Source organism: Gadus morhua, chromosome 1 (assembly GCF_902167405.1).
Source record: "Gadus morhua chromosome 1, gadMor3.0, whole genome shotgun sequence".
Taxonomy (NCBI): domain Eukaryota; kingdom Metazoa; phylum Chordata; class Actinopteri; order Gadiformes; family Gadidae; genus Gadus; species Gadus morhua.
This window is the reverse complement of record NC_044048.1, coordinates 28,130,519-28,151,453: the sequence shown is the minus strand read 5'-3', so window position 1 is coordinate 28,151,453 and position 20,935 is coordinate 28,130,519. Positions and strand designations below refer to the sequence as shown.

The 20,935-nt window shown below is 44.8% G+C and overlaps 5 protein-coding genes across 6 annotated transcripts; 1 reads left to right on the top strand and 4 right to left on the bottom strand.

The window, feature by feature from the left end:
- Nucleotides 1-549: 549 nt before the first annotated feature.
- LOC115540686 (innate immunity activator protein) lies at nt 550-6,761 on the top strand. The gene is given in 13 exon segments (XM_075074181.1): nt 550-607; nt 610-630; nt 935-1,068; nt 1,393-1,437; nt 1,440-1,517; nt 1,948-2,182; nt 2,375-2,428; nt 2,581-2,791; nt 3,025-3,118; nt 3,120-3,152; nt 3,211-3,227; nt 4,704-5,466; nt 5,898-6,761. Coding segments are annotated over 13 exon segments (1,821 nt in total). The 5' UTR covers nt 550-564; the 3' UTR covers nt 5,991-6,761.
- A 389-nt stretch (nt 6,762-7,150) lies between these two features.
- Nucleotides 7,151-11,503, bottom strand: LOC115540653 (lymphoid-restricted membrane protein). Its single transcript, XM_030352129.1, has 13 exons — nt 11,334-11,503; nt 11,093-11,156; nt 10,914-10,986; nt 10,798-10,825; nt 10,556-10,696; nt 10,095-10,226; nt 9,521-9,674; nt 8,897-8,946; nt 8,758-8,808; nt 8,415-8,530; nt 7,702-7,854; nt 7,527-7,622; nt 7,151-7,336 (listed from the first exon to the last, which is right to left on the bottom strand). The coding sequence occupies exons 1-13, from the start codon at nt 11,343-11,345 to the stop codon at nt 7,216-7,218; spliced, it is 1,191 nt and encodes a 396-aa protein (XP_030207989.1). The 5' UTR covers nt 11,346-11,503; the 3' UTR covers nt 7,151-7,215.
- Nucleotides 11,504-12,080: 577 nt separating this feature from the next.
- rpl10a (ribosomal protein L10a) lies at nt 12,081-14,810 on the bottom strand. The gene is made up of 6 exons (XM_030352166.1): nt 14,721-14,810; nt 14,214-14,285; nt 14,044-14,124; nt 13,449-13,597; nt 13,169-13,341; nt 12,081-12,291 (listed from the first exon to the last, which is right to left on the bottom strand). The coding sequence occupies exons 1-6, from the start codon at nt 14,723-14,725 to the stop codon at nt 12,121-12,123; spliced, it is 651 nt and encodes a 216-aa protein (XP_030208026.1). The 5' UTR covers nt 14,726-14,810; the 3' UTR covers nt 12,081-12,120.
- Nucleotides 14,811-14,983: 173 nt separating this feature from the next.
- fance (FA complementation group E) lies at nt 14,984-18,146 on the bottom strand. Of its 2 annotated transcripts, XM_030352100.1 has the most exons (10): nt 17,835-18,145; nt 17,142-17,718; nt 16,977-17,021; nt 16,843-16,899; nt 16,325-16,468; nt 16,115-16,238; nt 15,688-15,763; nt 15,474-15,540; nt 15,236-15,361; nt 14,984-15,134 (listed from the first exon to the last, which is right to left on the bottom strand). In XM_030352100.1, the coding sequence occupies exons 1-10, from the start codon at nt 18,140-18,142 to the stop codon at nt 15,030-15,032; spliced, it is 1,629 nt and encodes a 542-aa protein (XP_030207960.1). In that variant the 5' UTR covers nt 18,143-18,145; the 3' UTR covers nt 14,984-15,029. The 2 variants fall into 2 exon arrangements, with proteins under 2 accessions (XP_030207960.1, XP_030207966.1); XM_030352106.1 differs by lacking the exon at nt 15,236-15,361 and having other exon boundaries at nt 17,835-18,146.
- A 65-nt stretch (nt 18,147-18,211) lies between these two features.
- Nucleotides 18,212-20,922, bottom strand: mkrn4 (makorin, ring finger protein, 4). The gene is made up of 8 exons (XM_030352142.1): nt 20,785-20,922; nt 20,174-20,302; nt 19,857-20,089; nt 19,705-19,763; nt 19,338-19,606; nt 19,154-19,261; nt 18,838-18,940; nt 18,212-18,752 (listed from the first exon to the last, which is right to left on the bottom strand). The coding sequence occupies exons 1-8, from the start codon at nt 20,835-20,837 to the stop codon at nt 18,618-18,620; spliced, it is 1,089 nt and encodes a 362-aa protein (XP_030208002.1). The 5' UTR covers nt 20,838-20,922; the 3' UTR covers nt 18,212-18,617.
- Nucleotides 20,923-20,935: the final 13 nt, after the last annotated feature.

Here is a 20,935-nt window from a genome sequence, read left to right as displayed (position 1 = left end):
GCCGAACACTGGTTGAATGGATGGGGATGGAGGAGGGTGTGCCGGGTGGAGAGTAGAGAGACAGGTGCACAGCACGAAGGCGGGGTTGGTGGGGGGGGGGGGGGGGGACTCCCACTGCCATCTGCTTTTCTTTTCTGAGACTGGTTCTTTAAAACCAGCCCCCCACCCCGGGTGCCTTGCAGCGACACACTACCCCCTTGGCAGCCGCCGCCCTGCCCCTGTCGCCATGGCACCCCGCTCCGGATTAACCCCTGCACATGTGCCTAGTCAAGCGCGGGGGGCCTGCTGCCTATTGTGAGCCAGGGGAGTGCTGGCCCCCGGGAGGGGGGGGGGGGGGGGGGGGGGAGGGTGGATGGCTGCATAGATAAGCCTGTGAAAGGACACCCGCCATGGATTGACTTTAGAAGAGGGGGGGGGGGGGGGGGGGGGAGGGGGTATGCCTTGGGGAAGTCATTTTGGGCAGAAGCCGCGCTTTCTCTCACAGTAGAGTGTGACTTGTTTTAACCAAGGGATATGCTCTCCTTCAACAGGCACATTGTCTGTGAATCTGCAGAGAAAGTGACCATGACGGCCATCGAGAGCAAAGACACGGACGTCAGTGACACCGATAGGGGATAATTGTGCATTCTGGTAGGAACACTCCTCAACAAACAACCTTTAGACTCTATAACGGATTGTAACACTGTGTCACCATTTAACAGGTTCAATGAGGGTACAGTCAATTCAAGAACAATTAGTTTTAACATTGCCAACTTAAACTATAAATGATTGATGTAAATCTATAAATAATAACTATATGCCAATGGCTGCAATATAATATACCTCCTTTTTGTGATCGCCATTCTTTTTAAACAAGTATGGCTGATCATGCTGCTCAAGACAATACTGTGGTTAACCTTAAAATGGAACAACACTTTTCTCTCCTCCCCCCCAGGGCCCGACAGCCCCAGCACGCCGCTGAAGGATGAGAGCACCCACACCAGAGCCCTGAAGCTGAAGCACCAGGCCCTGGAGCAGAGCCTGGAGATCTGCCTGCTGGAGCTCAGGAAGCTCTGCATCAGAGAGGCAGTACGTGGCTCCTCTATACCACTAGATCTAGATCTAGATAGATGTAAATACCTATATGGATAGATGTATATCTTCTATATATTGCACTTGGCTTTATACGTTTCAATCTGAAGTTCGCAGGCACTGTTAAACCGATAACTGTGGGTAAATACAATTATAAAATAATAATGCTAATAACTCTGCAGGGTAGGAAGTCCTTCTCTGTATTAAAAGTATCCTTGGCACATGGAAAATCAATCGTGAACGTACAAGATGTGGCCCAGCAGTAGGGGAACTAATGGCAGTGTATGAAGAGCACAGCTAATCCAGGCTCTGCGTTGGCAGGAGCTGACCGGGCAGCTGTCCTCAGACTATCCCCTGATGCCCGGAGGAGCAAGCCGCCCCGCGTTCGGAGACGCATCGGGGCGTCTTTTAAACTCGACGAGGGCCTCATCTGTCAGGATGGCGAGGTTTGTTACCCTGACTACCAATCACCATTATTACCATTGTTTCCATTTTACGTCCTTATGCCATCAACTGTTTTTATCTTTCACCCGCTATCCAAAATTCCACTTTTCATCTCGTATGCCCCGTTGACGTCTTCAAAGCGTAATCTACTTTGGAGGTGGCTGTGTCTCAGGGCTGTGTGCATGTTTTGCATGTTTTGGCGTCACTCTCAATACAAATTAAGGAGTTTATCCTTTTTTTTTTTCTTTTTTTATAAATACAGTAAAGCACCAGAACAAAAACGCTTCTTTACAAGACGCCCACACAAACAGCAGATATTGGGGTCATGTTCATTTACCAGGAGGAGACCCATAGGTAGCACCAGACTTATGGCTCCAGCAGCCCATTGCAGATAGATGTGGATGTTTCAAACTGTACCTTCTTCCCCTCCAGGACCCGGAGCTGCACTCCCTGGCGGCCGACCTGGCCCTGCAGAGCCAGATCCTGGAGGCGGCGCGGCGGCTGTCCCTGGAACACCACCTCAGCAAGCCGCAGAAGAAGAGCCGCCTGCAGCAGTGCAAGCGGGAGGAGAAGAAGTTCAAGGACCTCCAGGAGGCGGTGACCCGGCAGCGGGCCCGGAGCCAGCGCGGCTCCCCTCAGACCGCAGGCTCGGCCCACACCCTGAAAGGTGAGGGGTCACGAAGAGCCCCCCCCTCTGGCGAGAAAGTGCACTGATGGTTCCTTGTCACCCCGCGAACATCTTGGTTCTAACCACTAGCCTATTCCGCATGCAGGTCCCAGTTGCCGAGTGAAGAAGGCCAGTCTTTCACTGAGATTCGCTTTGAGTGAGGATTTGATGTTTTCTTTCCTGTGTCTGCAGACTCCTGCATGTCCGATGACAGCTCTCTCTCTGACGTGGTGGCTTTGGATGATGGTGAGCATGTTTCTTAGTCTTCTAGTCCTACTTGTACTTGTGTATATGTATGCATGGATTATACATCTGATTGGAACAAGACAAAGGGATCCACTTTGAACTCATTGAATGCCGCCTCACTCTCTTTTTGTGTTTCTATTGGTCCTTCTCAGACATGGACCCCCCCGACGCCCTTTACCCTCCGGCGGGGGGCTCCTCTTACCAGGACCCCCTTCAGCCGCTTCCCCTGCAGCAGTCCCAAGGCCAGACCGGAGTGGAACACGAGCGCTCCCCAATCCAGAACTCTCCGTGGAAGGAATCCAGTCTGGACCAGCCCTACCAGAAGCTCCCAAAGCCTCAGTCGGCGTGCAGCAGCAGATCGAGGTAAAGCCCCCGAGCCTCCCTCATCCCACCGATCAAACCAAACCAGCAACTAGGGAAACATATGTGGAAATTCCACATATTGGTTTTCAATGACTCCAGGAATGTTTTTACGCGGTCCCTCAGCTCATCAGTGTGGGATGACTCCTTGAATCTCTTCCACCATTCCATTCCAATCAAATGGTGTAGCACAACGCTAACCCCCAGCCTGCTGGCGTCTGTGTGTGGTGTTGCAGTAGTCCGGTCGGGGCCCCGGTCTACCCAGAGAGGATCCTCCCCTCCCAGTTCATCAAGAGCCTGACCATGAGGCACAACCACACCTGCAGCGCCCCCCTCCACCCCGGAGCTGCACGTACGCAGGCAAGTACTCCCAGTCCTTCAGGTGGGGTCTAGTAGGAACCAGACAACACGTGTATAGGCAGTACTCCCAGTCCTTCAGGTGGGTCTAGTAGGAACCAGACAACACGTGTATAGGCAGTACTCCCAGTCCTTCAGGTGGGTCTAGTAGTAACCAGACAACGCGTGTATAGGCAGTACTCCCAGTCCTTCAGGTGGGTCTAGTAGTAACCAGACAACACGTGTATAGGCAGTACTCAATCCTTCAGGTAGGTCTAGTAGTAACCAGGGGCCGGTTGCACCAACTGGGCGTAACTAAGCCTGGTCGTAACTGCTAAGTAGGTCTTAGTTACGACCTGGCGTTAGAATGGAACTAACGCCGGTTGCACCAACGGGACTTACGCCTGGTCTTAACTACGCCCGGTCTTAGCCATGCGCGGCCATGTGAATGTTCCATGGTACGCGCATATCACCGCGTTGCTAGGATACCTCGTGACAACAGCTGTTTACTATTTTACTTGACATGCTGTTGGACACCGAAATAAATAATTCATTCGTTCACTCATTGTCATTCATTAATTGTGTTAATGCCTAACAATAAAACACTGCAAACGAATATAATTAAAATATGTGTTTGTAATGTCTGGTTTACGACGAGCAGGCATGTAGACGGGAATGGTTCTGTAGGAGAGATTTGTTTAATGTGTCGGCCTATATAAAACATATAAACATAGTTAAAACAACATTCACAACTGATTATAAATTGAGAACGGACTAATAGACCAGGCGTAGGATTTACGCCTGGTCTTAGTGAAAAGAACGCTAAGCCCAGTTGGTGCAACCGGCGTAACGGTTAGGTTGGACTTAGAACGCCAAGTTACGACCAGGCGTAGTTACGACCAGGCTTACGCCCAGTTGGTGCAACCGGCCCCAGGAAAGGAGTTGACATTGAAAATGTAAATCATGCAAAGTATTTCAGTAGCTTTCACAAGTGAGTCTGGCCTTTTGCCTTTAAGCAAGTCTACTTCAAATCGATTCCTGTCATATGTACTTATTGTAAGTCGCTTTGGATAAATGCGTCTGCTAAATGCCCTAAATGTTAATGTAAGGGTAAGCGGTGGATTTTTAGCCATGCCGTGACAGACATCACCTTCAGCAAATCAGATTAACTTGACTCCACTCTGATGAGCTGATACAGCTTGTTCCCAATCATTGGTTGAGATCCTATAACAGCACCCCTAAAATATAGGCTTGGTTAATCCGACCTGTTTAAATGTAGGATGAACCATGCTTGTGTCTACTATCTGCTTCCTCTAATCAAGGCCCGCTGATATATTGTGTTGTCTCGTTAGAGTAATAGCCGCAGGATTGCACATAGGCCATCTGATATTTGGAATTAGGCTATATCATTTTACATTAATGACAGATATAACCGATTTTCAATTTTTACGTGTTATAAAATCAGACCGTGTGGCATGTGGATTATAGATGAGGTCAATTAATTAAGGTTGGTGTTAAGGTTGAAATCATCATGCTGCCGAAACCTTTAATTAATAATAATTGATCTCTTTTTCCCAAGGCTTCCTAAGAACAAGCTGACGGTGGAGGTGCCGCGCACGGGCTCGGAGGGGGGCCGGGCCCGCCCCCGGCTGCCCCAGCGCCGCTGTGCGGCCGACTTCATGGTGCGCTCTCCGGATTACTCCCCGCGCCGCCTCTACCAGTCCAGCTCAGAGGACAGCAGCTCGGAGCACTCGGTCTCCTCCCAGGCCAGCTCCCCCGGGAGCTGGCCAGCCCCGCCGAGCCCCACCGAGATCCCCAAGCTCTGCCCTCCGCCCTACGGCTTCCACTACGGGGCCCAGGGGAAAGGCCCCGCCGCCGGCCCCCCGGGGAGCTACAAGAACAACAACAACAACAGCAACCACGTGAACAACAACATGAACAACACCACGAACAACATCAAGAACAACTACAACTACAACAGCCCGGCCTCCGTCGACGGTGGAAGCGTCCGTTCGCTTCAGTCCCCGCTTTCCCCTTCGAACAACATGTGTCGGACCCCCCAGCCGCAGAGAGCCAGGCCGGAGGAAGGGTTCTCCTCTGCCGGGAGGGCCATGAAGGCTCCTCCTCCTCCCTACTCCCGGCTGGTCCGCACCCCCTCCCTGAACGAGTACCCCGGCCACGGCAGCCCGGTCATGCCGCGGGAGGTGGTGTCGGAGGAGCTCAAGTCCTGGCACCAGAGGAATAAGCTCCAGAGGTTCCCGCCGGGATCCGGAGAACGCCTAGGCCGATCCCAGAGGGTTAACAACGGCCCTGGATCGCCTCAGCCCCCGCCCTACAAACAGGTGGGTCCAAACACTGTCCCGCCTTTACCTTGAACACTTTAACTTACTTAAAGGTGCCATATTATACCACCAGGTGTGAGTGTGATCTGGCCGTTACAACCCGTTTTGAAAATCTGCCTCTTCTGACATCGCAAGTGGGCGTGTCCACCTAGATGTGTGCTGGATAGATCAGTCTACCAGCCTACCCAGTGGACCGTAGCAAACATCGCTCATCTATCCGTCATACATATAGGGGAACACGCCCACTAGTGATGTCGGAAGAGGCAGATTTTCAAAACAGCTCGTGGCACCTAATCACACTCACACCTGGTGGTATATTCTGTCACCTTCGAAGCATATCAGGGATATGTGAAGGTGTTGTTGGATGCACCGTGAGACATGCATAGAGAGATGGACCACTGTCGCTGACCGCTCTGATCTTGTTGTTCCAGGGCTCAGGCAGCGTCGTCCTCCAGAGGGCGGCTGATGGAACTCCAGTCCAGTGGTTCGTGGAAGAGGATGCTGAATTAGTCAGTCAGGTGTAACCTGGAGATCCCTGTTGAAGTATGCTACCAACTAGGAGTCATTATGTGTATTCCTTTCTATGTATTGCTGTATTTATTGAGCCGATGGACTCAGAGTTTGTATGTCCTAAAGTGGCAGGACACTATCCTTTTTACGGAGGAAGAAAAAAAAGATAAACCTTTTTGAGGGTATGATAAGAACATTGTTGCTCCTATTTCTTTATTTAAAACTACAGTATGATTAATTTATTTGATCAATATTTTCTGATTTGGTTTTCTGATAGATGTTATGTCTGTGGTGACTCAACATCATCAACATTTGTCTCTGCATTTTCCAAATTGTGCCACACAGGCTTTGACATCATATATACTAACTGTATATTCATGGGCCTTTTATGTGGCTGGTACACATATTGCAGGTTTGCAGGAGCATTCATAATTTAAATCTAAATTCCAATATTTATCTATTATAAAAATAAAGAACAAAGTTCCTTCTCGCTAAGAATGCTGAAGGTAAATATTAATATACTTTAGAAATGTTTTGCTGAATCTAACAAAAGAAGAAAAAGAATCAGACCTTTTACAATGTGAAATGAGAAGAACAACATTAGGCCTGAGTATGAATTCCTATTAATATCTTAAGCCTTTTATTACTGAGTGAAGGAGTGTTGGTGTGTTCACTGCACCGTGGTGTGGTGTTTCTAACCAAGTGATTGTATCATTTTTATATCCCATGTATTTATAAAACATTTGTATATGCATTATTAATTAAAAGTATTGTTCCCGATATGACTCATGCTAGTTATAATCAAATTAGTTCCACCAGACACAACACAGGAGCCCTCGTGGAAGCATAAAGCATTCCTTCCGCCAATCTCCGGTTTCCTTTTCCCACTGCATTCACTAATTTTCTGCCTTGCTTTTTTGAAGCTTAAGAGTTCAAAGCACCCCTTCAATTCATCTAGAGTTTAACTCATAAAGGGCTTCATAATTCTACTCGACAAAGCAACCAAAATAAGTGATAGACATTCAATAAATGTTAAATAAATGGTATACAGTCTATAGAATGAAGCAGTATGGTATGCAAGAGTAGTTCAGTCAGCATTCATTCTTGTCATACATGTCTATGCATGGTATATCAGTGATGTTCATTCCAGTTGAATGAATATGCAAAGTCCACACAGAAGAAAATCTGAATTTAATGGAATTCTCAAAATATTCATTTAATAATTTACTTGTGAAGTTTCTATGAGAACAGGGTCACCATTGCGGCACAGAGAATCAGAAGGAGAGCAACGTAGAGGATGGCCCAGCGGGAGCGAACGAGCCAGTGAGCCAGAGGGAATGGTCTCAACTTTGCGCTATGCCTGGGGAGAAGAAGGGTTTTGCTATTAAATCACCGAAGAGAAACGAGTTTGCTGCCATCTACAGGCGGACTATATAACATGGTCACATTTACATACATTCAAAACATGAACTCATAATAATAACTTCTATATACTAATAGAAGAGGAGGAAGTCTCTTCTCTTCACAGGGATACATAAAAAAATACTTACGAGCTTATAGAAGACTGGAAATGGTTGACTCCCTTCCTCTTTGAGAATGAGGCTCTGCCCCTGTGTCTCTGCCTCAGTACAGTCTCCACTGTACAACTGCCGTAAACAAAGACAAACACATATGAGTCAAACAGCTGAAATACCTCTGGCCTCACGCTCTTATTTTAAGCGGCACCTTTTGCTGCGGGTCTTCCTGGCTGCTTCTTCTGCGGATGGAGGAGGAGGTGGAGGAGGTGGAGGACTCTGAGGGTCGGGGAGCGGGGACGGACTCCGGACAGGTCGGACCAGGGCCAACCCCTGAGGAGCCTCTTCTGCCTCGACGAGCAGCCTGCGATCAGAATGAAGAAAACATTGAATGGTGGATAGGTCATACATGGATCTCTGACATCATAGAGAGATCGATAGCTATGTAGATAGATAGGTACGTTATTCATCCCTGAGGGGAAACAAAGCTATTACGGCAGCTCACATCAGAAACACAATAGTCATTTAACAATAAAGGCAAGGCAAGGCAACTTTATTTATATAGCACTTTTCATACACAAGGCAGACTCAAAGTGCTTCACATATAAACATTGTCATACAATAAAATAAAATAGATAAGTAAAAGAAAAACATATGCAAAGAAATGGGTAAAATAGAAAAAGGCATTTTAGTATTAAAATAGAAAATAAAGGCAAAGTTAAAAAAGCTTTTTAGAAAGTGCAATGTATTTAAGATTTAGCAGAAAGCTATAGCAAACATAAAAGTCTTCAGTCTTGTTTTAAAGGTGCTCAGAGTTGGGGCAAGTCTTAAATCAAATAAAGACAGTGACTAGAACAAAATAAACATCTGTATCTAACCATTTGAATCAGCCTTATGATAGATGGTAGTAGAGATTTTTCTGACCTGCCATCCAACAAGTACTGGTCGACGGACCAGTTGGACTCAGAGCTGAAGGTGGGGGAGGGGGAATGTCCATCACCCAGGGACAACTGCTTCTTCAGGTCTCGCTTTCTCTTCTCCTGGAGAGAGGATGGACACAGGATGTGCATGTAACTGTAACTGGAAGATTAAGACACACCAAGGACCCGGGACAGTAGTGTTGGTGGCGGACAGCTCAGGAAATGCTATTCATCATTTGGAAGTGTGACACCAAGGGCATGGCCTATGTTTCCTCAATGGTAGTTTATGTGTCCGATCCAAGCAGACAACACTAAGGCCAAAAGAGGAGAACAGAACAAAACCCTACCTGGGATTCTTTTGTGATGATGGATGTGCTGACCCTACGGCGGCCATTGTACTTCAAGGGAGGAGAAATAAGAGTATTTATTATTAAAAAAACAGCAGAGGAAACCAAAGGCGGAACGGTAAAACCACCATCAGCGTACCTTCTGGAAGGTATTTTGGTCCTGCTTTTGGAGTTCCATCACATCAACATCTGCCGGAAAATAAATAAAAACACAGCCGGCAATCAGATGGTGTCAAATGATTCCAACCACCGTTGTGTGCAGCTCCACCTGCCTAGCAAAACGGACTTCTCTGGAAGCTGAGCAGGGTCCTTGGATTGGTGACCAGACGGTGCTTGTAGAAGGGTTAGAGGGACAATAACAGCGCTCCTCCCTCAGACCTTTTTTTATATCTTTAATGGCCTGTCTTTCAGACAAGATGTGACGAGTCGTGACTCGCTGCGGTCACTTAAGATCATCAGAAAAAAGTTGGGGGGCTAATGCCGATGTCCTGGCCAAATACACAAACTGGTTCTTCTACCAACATGTCCCCCTTATCATTCACCAGGTCTCTCATCCGCTAGTGCAATCATTCCTCTCCTCTCTTCTGTGATAGCCGGTGTGTGGGGAGAACACTCTGATAGTGGATGAGGTGTCACATCCCCTCCCCTCCCAAACACACAAACAGACACTCACACACATACACTCACACACTATGTAAATAGATGTATGTATCTGTGGTAAGCGCTATGTAAATTAAATTAATGAATCATTAGCTCAGCTGACCTATAGGGGTTCCCGGTTCGGTGAGGCATCTGCGGGAGATGCGATGGACCAGCTTCTTGGTCTGCTCCAACTCCAGTCCTTCTCGTTCGTGGCGTCTCTTCAGATTCTCCACGTGAGACACCATGATCTCCACCGCTCTGCAGATACGCGCCTCCTGGAAAAACAGGGAGTCCAGCGGGACCTGTGACTATAGAGCGTACACAGGATGCCAGAGTCCCTGAACCACGGTGATATGGATTAAGTGAATGATGAGGATCTTCTGTCGGAGACCCAATACTGGATGATAGCTGCTGTCAGTTGATGGTATTTGTAGTGTCCACTGTTGTTGACGAAAACTCTCAATAAACAAGCATTTATTATGAAAAACATTTCATTATGATGTATAATTATTCCATAGAGCAAAAAAACAGAGATACAATTCCGGAAAACTGAAAAGCTTTCTCTCTTTATTTCTCAGTTCAAACAATAACTACGGAAGATACTCAACCTTCATTATCTAAAAACCTTGAAGATATCCTATGACACGCCAACAATGATACCACATGAAGACCCTGTGTGGAGGGCTGTGGTTCACCTGGTGCACTGAGCCCAGCAGCTCCGCGGTGGTGGAGATCCGCCCCACGGTCCCACCCACGATGTCCAGAGACAGCTCCAGCTTCTGTAGGATCGCGCTGCGCCTGATGTCCAGGCAAAGAGCCTTAAGGTCCTGGCAGAACACAGTCACAAATATTATAGTTAGGCAGCACTGTGGCTACCAGGACACCCACTCATGCACACACTTGCCTATTACATGCCATCTGGTAGACTATTTTATCCAACGTTTCAAACAATACCGTGAGTACATGCATTCTTAACAAAGGTGACTCTAATTGGAAAGAAGTGTGCAAATCTTAAGTAAATTGTCACAAACGAGCCCCAGGTGCCAACCCTCCCATGTAGTTCAGACCTGCAGCAGGAGTAGGCCTACCGCACCAGTGCCCAAAGGTATCCATCCCACACAACGTTAACCGTTCTTTGCTCCCTGCTCCAGTTTACCTCCAGGGTCTCTCTCCCTCGGCTCAGCTCCTGCTCTATGTTCTCCTCAGCCATGTTACGGGCGCGCTCCTCCGCCTGTAGCCTCTGTTTCAGGGTGTACTGGTCCGTGCGGAAGGCCAACGTAATCTGGCAAAAGGCGGACTGGGCGAATTGCAGAAGGCAGGGGTTAAGAGTGAGACTGTCAACTGGAGTTGGGAAAGTGTATTATCATAATATGTGAAAGTTGAAGTGATCAGAATTACCTCGATTTCGTCCTCTGACATTTGTGTGCTGCCAGAGATTGAAAGCGTTAATTGGATACTAGTGAAATTGAAGAATTGATTACCAGATAGATACAATACACAGGTTATTGTCTTACGTGTTCAGGCCAACTCGCTCTACAATTGAAAGGTCGCTCCAAGGTGTAACAGGAGGCTCCACTTGACAGTATTCTGTATAAGATAGTGTTGGGTTGAACCTCAGTATGGAATGTATTATTTATATTGCATCATGTGAGATGGTTTAACAAGGTCAGCCCCAACAGTAGCTTCCTCTTACCTTCATCACTGTCACTGCATGCCATGGTGAGATGATTACCAGTGTGTTGTGTTGCTGTAGAATTCTATAGTAAGAAAGAACAAGCCTTAACTGCGGTCTACCGTAATGGAATACAGGCATTTACTCTGCGGTCTACAGCGTAATCCTATGCTGAGGCTCCAAAATTAACAAACCACACAAGAATAAATATTCATAGAAATGCAATCCTTAATAAAGAGTGTAACCCTGGAGTGTTACTCACCTCAATGATCATTTCTGGAAAAACTTGTGGGTACCCTACAATGACCCCAAAGGGGTTATTGCAAAGAAGAACCCCTATTCAATTAACAGTGCAGTAAACTCTAAAATGTTGTCCTTCCACTGTGGTCGTTCCCTATGGTTCTTCCGAGTAAGTAGAAAGTAGATAATCCTATTAAGGGATCCACAGAAACTAATCTGGAACAGTGTACACGAGGGCGCCTCTGGTGGGCAGGTGTGAACATTACCGAGGTCAGCAAAAGGTGCATTATGCACTCAGTACATCTCATCACAAAATACATATTCCTGGTTGCAACTATGAATATTTTTAACTTATTTACCCAAGTTTGGTTAACCTTGAAAATTTACAATGCATACGCAAGGCTGACCTTATTCCCTCAAAAGTTAACTTCCCCCTGCCTAAAACAGTAGTGTTTTTCTATTCATCTTTAAGGCCGTTCATTGCGGTCTTTCTAAACTTTGTTTTGTCCAAGGCCATTACGGTTAGTCTTTAACATTACTTGACCTGAATACACACTAACTATAACCTCCCAATACAAAGTTACTGACAGGTTTAGGCTATATTCTGTTGGATTAAATATTGATTCAATTTATTTAAATAATTTCAGTGTTGCTGCAATATGGAAGCCATGACTTAAGAATGTAAAAATTACAAGGAACATGACTTTAAATTAAACCTGACCAATCTACTACTGGACTTACTGGATGAAAAAGGAATTCAAGTCAAAACAGAGTTGGATCCAATCCACATTTTTTATTACAGAAAAGCACTAGTAGAGTCGCTGGGGCTTTCCCATGGTGCTTTTAACGTAGAGGGCGCGCACGTTCTGCCAGTTCTTCTTCAGCAGAGACACCAGGAAGTTAACAGCCAGGTGGATGTTGTACACAAGCTCCTCATCAGTCATCTTGACGTGACCGACAGCAACGGCCAGACAGAGCACCTGCAAAACAAAATTTCATGTTCACATTTCTTTCACTTTAAGCTGTTGAAAATTGAAGGCGGACAACACAAATGTCACAGGATGTTATCTGGCTTCGCATCGTAGGGACAGGTTTGCAGGTTCACGCGTCGACCATGGAGTTCAATTTTAATGAACCATCCATGTTGCTTTTAATAAAATAAAGTCAAGTCTTTAAAATCAAGCAACAATGTTTTCTTAAAGCATTCCGAAGCACGAGATGGCAAGAACGACTAGTTACGTTTAGGAAAGGACGATGACAGAAGGCCAAAATGAATGCCACAGCTACCACGGTCAGATAAGCATTACCTAGTCAAAGTAAGATGTTCTTACCAGTAATAATGTCTTTTCAGAAAAGATTGGCAGAATCATTTTTGGATGTTATGGTGCCAATAATGACAATAAAGACACCCAGACAGGACTGATCCATTTACCTTTGAGCAATGAACAGCTGACTTGGATGCGTTACAAAAAGGGGGCTAAAGGTGGTATAATTGATCCAATCCAAGCAATCAATGACTTCCCTGCATTACAAATACTACCTAATGTTGGATGTTAACATCACGGCAATATAACAAAAGCGATGGTCATTTTCATTGGTTGGCATGATCAGCAGATGTGGCTTCTAAATCACCTTGAACTTCTAGCTGCTGCAGTCAAGAGAGCAGTGGAAATAAGCTATGGCAATGGCAGCACCATAGGTGGGGACACGCATTAAAAAATAAAGGGAGGTGGACGATTACTGCAGATTACCTATGTTTAAATACTGCTGTTGGCAGATCGATCAAATATAGGCTAGACCAGACGGAATCCTAGTACTATGACATTAGGACAGGGTTAAATCCATTGACGACCCTACCTTCTTCATCTGGAACTTGATGGTGGACTTGACCTCCTCCACTTTGGTGTTGAGGTTCTCGTTGTGGGTCAGCAGGGAGGGGAACTTGCCGGCCTTGTTGAGCCCAGGGCCCAGGATACGAGGGATCTGCTTGATCAGAGACTCCGAAGCGAGGAAGGCATCATACTTCTTGGCTGGGGAGAGACCACACATCATTTAGTCACATACAAAAAAAACAACATTGAATTCTTTCCCCAGTCTTTGTTCTCGGGGCCATTCAGAGTACGTCTAAATGCTTTACCCAGTTTCTTGACCAATTTCTTGTTCTTGTTGAGCTTCTTGAGGGCCTCGATGTCCATGTGGGGCATGTTGGCGGCTTTAGCCTCATCACAATGCTGCTGGTCTCCCAGGACGCACACTGAGAACTTGGGCCTGGGCAGGCTCTTCAGCCTAAGGGAAACAAATGGTTTGAGTGACAAAACCCTTATTTAACCCTTATTTCTGCTACCAATCCCTGGTATTTGTAAAAATTCTACAGCCTTACCAACGAGGGCAACCAGGGCTGGTTTCCAGTTGCCACCATTAATTATAAGTGGTCGGCTTGGAGACATGAACAATAAAGTCAAGTCTCCATTAGCCTCCCCTCATGTTTTAAGACCCAGGGTAGGGGTCCGTCTGCTTTGCTTTTCCACAAGTGGATCAGCGCAGTCAGACTACCCGAAGTACTTCTCCATGTCTGATTCTGACCCATCTGATCATTTAATATTGTCAGTTATCGTACGTGCCTTTGCTTCTACTTACATTTAGACATGTACAAGTCATTTAATTGACACTTTCTCAAGACTGGGCTGAACGCTAACAAGGAGAAGGTTGGGTGAGACAGTAAAGGGCCAAACCTGACGGTGCCAGAGAAACGCTTATCCTTTTGGGGATCATAATTCTTCAAGCTGATTTGAAGCTCCACTGTCTCCGTAAACCTGAAATTAGAAAAATATTGTTAGTGATAAATCAATAAATGTCATTTCTAGATGCTACAGATTATTTCAAGAGTCTAACATCAACTTACTTTCTGGGTTTGGCCAAGGCGCCCGCTTGGACCTCCTTGACGACCTCATACAGCATATCCCGCGAAACCTTACTGTAGAAATAAAAGGAAAATAATGTCAAGCAGATGAAAACGCAACTACTGCTCTTAACTTCCCAAGAAGTAAGCCACAGTAACCAGGAACCATGCTAATCGGTGCATGTTCCGCATGAGAACTTTATAATGCGCAATTCAATAATAACTACGTAAATGTGCAAGACATTGTAGCGAGGATATCTAAATAAAGCGTTTAACGTATGAAAGTGATGGGAAATTGATTTTAAATACGACGATGGCAATGGATTGTAATGCTTTACAACGCCAATGCTAAACAGCACACCGGGGCAAAATCGGGATGCTAGACATTTACACTCAAAACATCAAAACTCTCAAATGTGAGATCGAACATAGTGTATACATAAGCTATCGGGATAATCAGCACATAAAACTTGGTTAATACATGGTATATTTAACAAAAATATTTCTGACCTCATTTTGACGGTGCGTTCCTTCCGTCCCTACCAAGTGAAAAGGCCGAGCTAACGGAAGTTGCGCATAATAAAGGCTGCGCAGGGGGACGTCCGATAAAGTCCGCCATATTGGAAGAGTAATTTATTTTTATTAAAAATAAATTATTGGAAGTCATGTCAACTATTCATCATGTTACATCCATTCGGGAAGTCCATTTATAAAGATCTATATAAATATGTACCAAGATATGTTTATATATACAGATGCACATAAGTCATAGCATAAACGCAGCATTGTTTTATTTCTTATTACAAAATGTACAAAAAGTCATTTGTGTGTAATTCTTTTAAAAGCAGATTGAAGAGACTTCTTCAGGAACGTCTGGTTCAACATTAAACAATGTGACAGGGATGGTTTGTGTGAAGCTGTGACCTAGAAAAATAAGAAAAATACAAAAACCCATTGATTGATAAATAATAATTTGGTTAATCATTTTGTTTAATAATAACTATTATCATACATTTACGACTTACATGAATACTGTATTTTGTGAGTACAGTTAGCATCATTTTTGCGTACTTCATGGATTTTATGAATTGTGGAGCCTGGCTGACTAGCTGTGCAATAAAGCTCGAGAAATGTTTTTCATCTATGTCAAGCTGAAATGAAACAGACAGTTATGTTAGGTTTTTGAATTAATCGAATGAATGATGGAAATCCCAATCTATGTAGTACATTTTTTCTCTCCAATACATAAAAACATGACCTCACCTTGGAGTCTAGTAGGCTATGAATGATTGACAGCATCGATTCACTCCATACAATGGTAAATGTCATCCTGATAAAAGGGGGGGGGGGGGGAGGTAAATAAATATTGAACTCATCTCCCCACAATGTCAACAATGACAATCCCCTAACAATGGCAACAAACCTCAATAGTATTATTGAGAATGAGTTTTACAAAGACAAATACTTGGTATCTTACTGAAACACCAGAAGATTGTAGTGGGGTTCCAGGCAGTCTCCTATTAATCTATTTATCAGTTCGGCCTGCTGAGTTCCTGAAAAGTAAAGGGAAACCATTACTTCTGAAGCGAGAATAGAATAAGCAATAGGAAGGTTTGGCTTCTAGAGTAAAAATTCAAGTTCCCTTAATTCTTCTCTGCCTAAACCCAACCGACTTTATGAGTTTTTCGTAACTTTGTGGTATTGTAAAATATAAATGGATCTTGCAAAACATAATAACAAATAAATGAATAAAAAAATCTAGTTGTGATTATCAAAAAATTATGGTAAAATCTCATGATTTGGAATCCTCCAGATCACAACTGAAATCGATTCATAATAGACAAATCAAAAGGCATGACAATAACCCTAACCTGGTGTGGCGCAATCATATAGGCTGCAGTTACCTAGGTTTTCCTCCTGTAGGATGGGTCTGATTAGGGCGTGGCAAGCTGCTCTGGGATACTGACTACTAAGTGATGTCACTGCTGCCACCAGGCTTCTTGAGGCAGGTTCCAAGAGGCATAGAATCTTAAGGTAGGGACAAACATGTTGGTTAAATTAACAAACAACCAGCCAGTATCTGTTTGTATACTGATGAGCATCATTGAAATTACCTTTCCCAGGAGGAGGCTCTTAATAACAGCGGAGGCTGCACTGTAGCTGAGCTCTGGGGAGAGGGCCAACAGGCAGCTACAGAGTTTAGGTAATGTCTCCTCTGGTGTGTCAGCCAAGTTCAGCATACCACAGAGCAACTCCACCTGAACATGAGAGCCAGCACAGCAGTAGCTTAAAGGTTTTTTAACTCATGGACCCCTTCTGAACATAAATTTGGATTGTTTTGTCGGCCCATACAGAAGATGTTTACTCCAAATTTTGCAATGAACTATGTGCTTTTGATTTTTGTGTCTCCTCTTCCTTCGACTCCTCTTCCTGCTCTCCTCCTCTTCCATATCCTCAACCTCCCTCTTCTTCTCCACTTGTTCCTCCCCCCCCCGTCTATTATTCCTTCTTCCTCTGCCATAGTGTGTTGACACTCACTCAGCATCTGCTAAGGCTTTCCAACATGTTGGGGGAAAATCAACCTGATAAAAATCCAACATTTGAATGAAATGAATATCACTACAATGTTTACCTGGGCAGAGTCACATTCATTCAGCACCTTGAACACATCTGTGGAGCCCTGGTCCCACTGAAATAAAACACCCATTAGCAGATAGAAAAATTGCTGCATCAAATCCATCCAATGTTCACACAAAAGTGTGTTACCTCTGATTGACACCCCAATAGTTCTTTTATCTGAGGGACAAATGCCTGAAACATCAACAAACAAGTCAGTGGTTATATATACTGTTGGAACTTTAAACTTAAAAATAAGTAGATGGCAAGTCTCTCACTGCATTCGAACCTTTAGTCATCCTATATATTATATACCTTTATATTTTCAGGAAGGTTATCCCACAGATTGCTAGTTGATGGTCCACCAGACTCAACTTTTGGAAGGTCACATTCTCCTCTCTCCATTAAAACAGGTTCCTCTGATGTAAAAGAACCATGAGGATAAGCACCCAAGCGCTCCTCCACAGAAGACATATCCATCTTCATCCGTTTATGCTGCTGTGTAGATTCAACTTCTGTATCAGGGGTCATAGAGCTGCTCTTCCTTTTCTTCTGCTTTTCTAAAACGTCCCCTCCACTTTGAGAAGTTAGTTTTGGTTCTGTGAAGTACTTGGCCCATCCTTCATTCCTACCCGTATCTTTTAAACGTTCAGAAATCATCTTTAGACGCTGGCTACAACTCGCAGTGTAGAGGGGCACGTCCCGAAGCGACCCCATGTCTCGCTGGAGCTGTCCAATCAGAGCAGTGACCCAGTGATCCTGACGTGGGTCTTTGCTCAGGCACTCCAGGAGCTGAACCACCCTGGTCTGAGGAAGGACTTGGTTGACCAGGCGAAGAAAAGATAACAAATTCCGCTTAAAAGCTACAGGAAACAGGCACACCAATGGTCTACTACAAAACAAAGAAAACGGGTGTTAATGGACACACTTGTTCGAGCAAGATGCTACGGTAACACTTACAGCATGCATTTCATTTATCTACATGGACTAACGATTTAAGATACTCACGGCAGAATAGGTTCGGAAAGGTTTTCTGGGGAAATAGCCTTTTGACAGAGCATTTCAAGGAAGGTACTTAGCGAAAGTTTGAGGTCGTAACGTTGCTGCTTTTCAAAAACGCACAAAGCCCTTCGAGCGCCAGAGGTTCCCGACATGAGTGCCAGGACTAGTAACTTATCTTTCCCGGTCAACCTAGCAGTTAGCCCGTCCATGGGTTTGCCCTCATATAGATAGGTTAGGTAGAAAGTAAACCCTTTCAGAGAGTGTTTTGCTTGTTGTGCTTTCAATAATGTACTTCTTCGTTTGACTGCCATCATCCTAGAAGGACACCTAGTGGCCAACCCAAAACTTAACTTGCAGACGTACAACACAAGAAACTCGCAAAATATGAGACAATGTTTATTCTTTTGTTTGCAAGCAATTAGTCATAAAACTATAAAACGACAGATCCATTTATCATAACTAGCATTCTGAAGAAAAAAAAACAGCAAGATTGGGAACAATACAGCAAGTATGAGACAATAAAAATGCCTTCCTAATACAATAAAAATGGTGCAAATTAGCAAGATATATTTTTTGTATAACAATTACAAAGTAACCAGGCCTATTTGAAGATACCCCTCCCTTCCCAAAAAGGGTCCAACCAAACAGCTTCAGAGGATGAACACGACTGTTGCCTTGCTTCCCAGGAGGAAATAAATGTGCCATTAAGTTTTAGTCACATTTCTCCCTCCCAGGCTAAAGTGCGGAAAGGCTCGAACAAGTCCTACGAGTACAGAAGGGCAACAGGGCTCAGAAGCTGAGGCCATGGGTAATGTGAAAAGGAAGATCATATTCATCTTCATCATCAATGTGCAAAAAGGTGATGGACATGACGAAATCCAGGATGTGCATGGGGTCAATATCTTCAAGGTAGTCCGTTTGAAGCTGAGGAAAGAAACCAGACACCCAAGATATACCAACTCATTCAATAAACAATTTATAGTACAAGTTTAACGAAAATAGCATTTACCAAGTGTGCAGAACGACGACGTTGCACTTCGTCATGCCAATAAATGCACTCTGCTTTGAAGGGGCAGCATCCATGGCGCAGAAAATAACTACATCTTCTTTTTCTAAATCAAAATAGAAAACAAATCCATCAAATCTTGTAGCTCACATATCTAAAACAATACTCCACCTAAAGTCCTTCACCTAGATTTTAACACGAGTGCCCTTGATTAAAAATGGGCCATCCGTCATTGAAGGCCTTCCTCAGGAAGACCGCAATGCCTAATGAGTTTCATATGTAGTTGAAAATCTGCAATCAAATAAATAAAAAGTCTGACCTGCATTTCTCTTTGAAGGATGCAATGAGAGTTTCCTTCGCCGGGCCCTCTACCCAGTAATTATGTGGCACATAGAACGCAGATTTCACCCTGCATTGAGGACAACCCCTAAAGAAAGAAAGAGTCATGTCAAAGCCCTGCCAACAGCCCAAATCACCATCTGGAGACCAATACAGCTACTTACTTAATGACCTCCTCCTGCAAGTCTTTTGTTTTCCTCCATGTAACAATACACCTTAAACAGAAGGAGTGATTGCAGCTGGGCAGGATGCCAAAGCGTCGCTCATCTGCGCTCATCTTTTCATAGACTTTATCCATGCAGATGCCACAGGTCACTTCTTTACTTTCGAAGTAGGCTTCAGTTTCCTCCTGGTCTTCAGGAGCAGCAGCGGCACCACCACCACTGTCACTACTGCTGTTAGCATCCCGACTACCTTCTGGAGACTTTGATTCCTTAACCAAATTAAAAATTAAAGCACCATATTAGCCATGCCGTTGAGTATGTAATGTCAAAAGATGGAGACCTATTCGTTAAAATCTGTTGCACATGCCTGAGACACTTCTGAACTCTGAAGCAATTCCTGGCAAGCCTCAAGACCAGAGTGAGCACCTGACCAATGAAAGACGACAGAAGTATAAGTAATGTTACAGATGGAGAGCAGAGGGTCACGTGGTCAATGTAGAGGGGTTGAAAATCACATGCCATATTCTATTAGATGATCGAGCGGCTGTTGTGTGGCCCCAATGTGCTGTGGGTTCAAGGCATTGTGCCGTTCCCGGAGGTTTCGGGGGACGAGACCACGGGCGTGAGAGAGTGCCGGCTCAGACCCTCGTCTGGAGCTGGGAAGGCTGTTGCTGGAGAAATAGAGCTGAGGTACAGAACTTCTTCTGCTTGTAAAGGATGCGTCCCGTTCAGTCACAGGGATATGAAGATATCTAGAGGGCAAATAGGGTTTACTTGTTTTTCAAACCATATCATTTAATTGACCTGAGTCAATGACATACATGTGTCTAGATTACCTGCAGCGTGGACCGTACCAGCATCCACCCTTCTGAAAATATCTACATATTTGAGCAGAAGGCACAGCTGGCCAGTCATGTTGATAGTTACACCTTGAACCATATCTGCAGGAACCGTTCAAATAGTGCCTGGAAAACAGTATGGATAGAAGTAGGCCCAGACATTTCAGCGTTTAGTTCGATCTCCCCCACCATGTGTATCCAAATGGGGGGGGGGAAATACAGTGTTACTAGGCTACAAGTCAAACAAGTTCATTGGTCGTCGTTCCCCATCATTAGGCTAGCCTTGCAATTCACCTGCAACTCCCACTCCTATCCTTAAAGTAATGTCGATAATGATTTAAGGATCCATAGTGTGCCATCATTGGGAACTAGCATTAATGTGCCGCAAATGTCTAGAGAAAGGGACAGTAGGATCAACCGTCACCCTCAACAACCGTTAACTTTTACGTCACACATTTTCTGGAGAAAATCCAAGAGATATCTTGGCCGCTGAGCATGGAAGCACGACGAAACAATCTCATCCAGACGACATGCAAACTTCAGAGACAAGCTTGATTTGGGTATACAGAGGGCAGAAGTGATTTAAAAGTAAAACATAAAAGGCTTACCGACACACTAGACCAGCACGCAAAGATGAAAACTGATCTGTCCTCGGGTCCATTATCTCCAGCTTTCGGATTAGCTTCTCCTCGGCTTAGATTTCGTCGACTAAATAGTTAGCAGGCAATGCTTTTGCTAATTACTGATGTCGTCAATGAA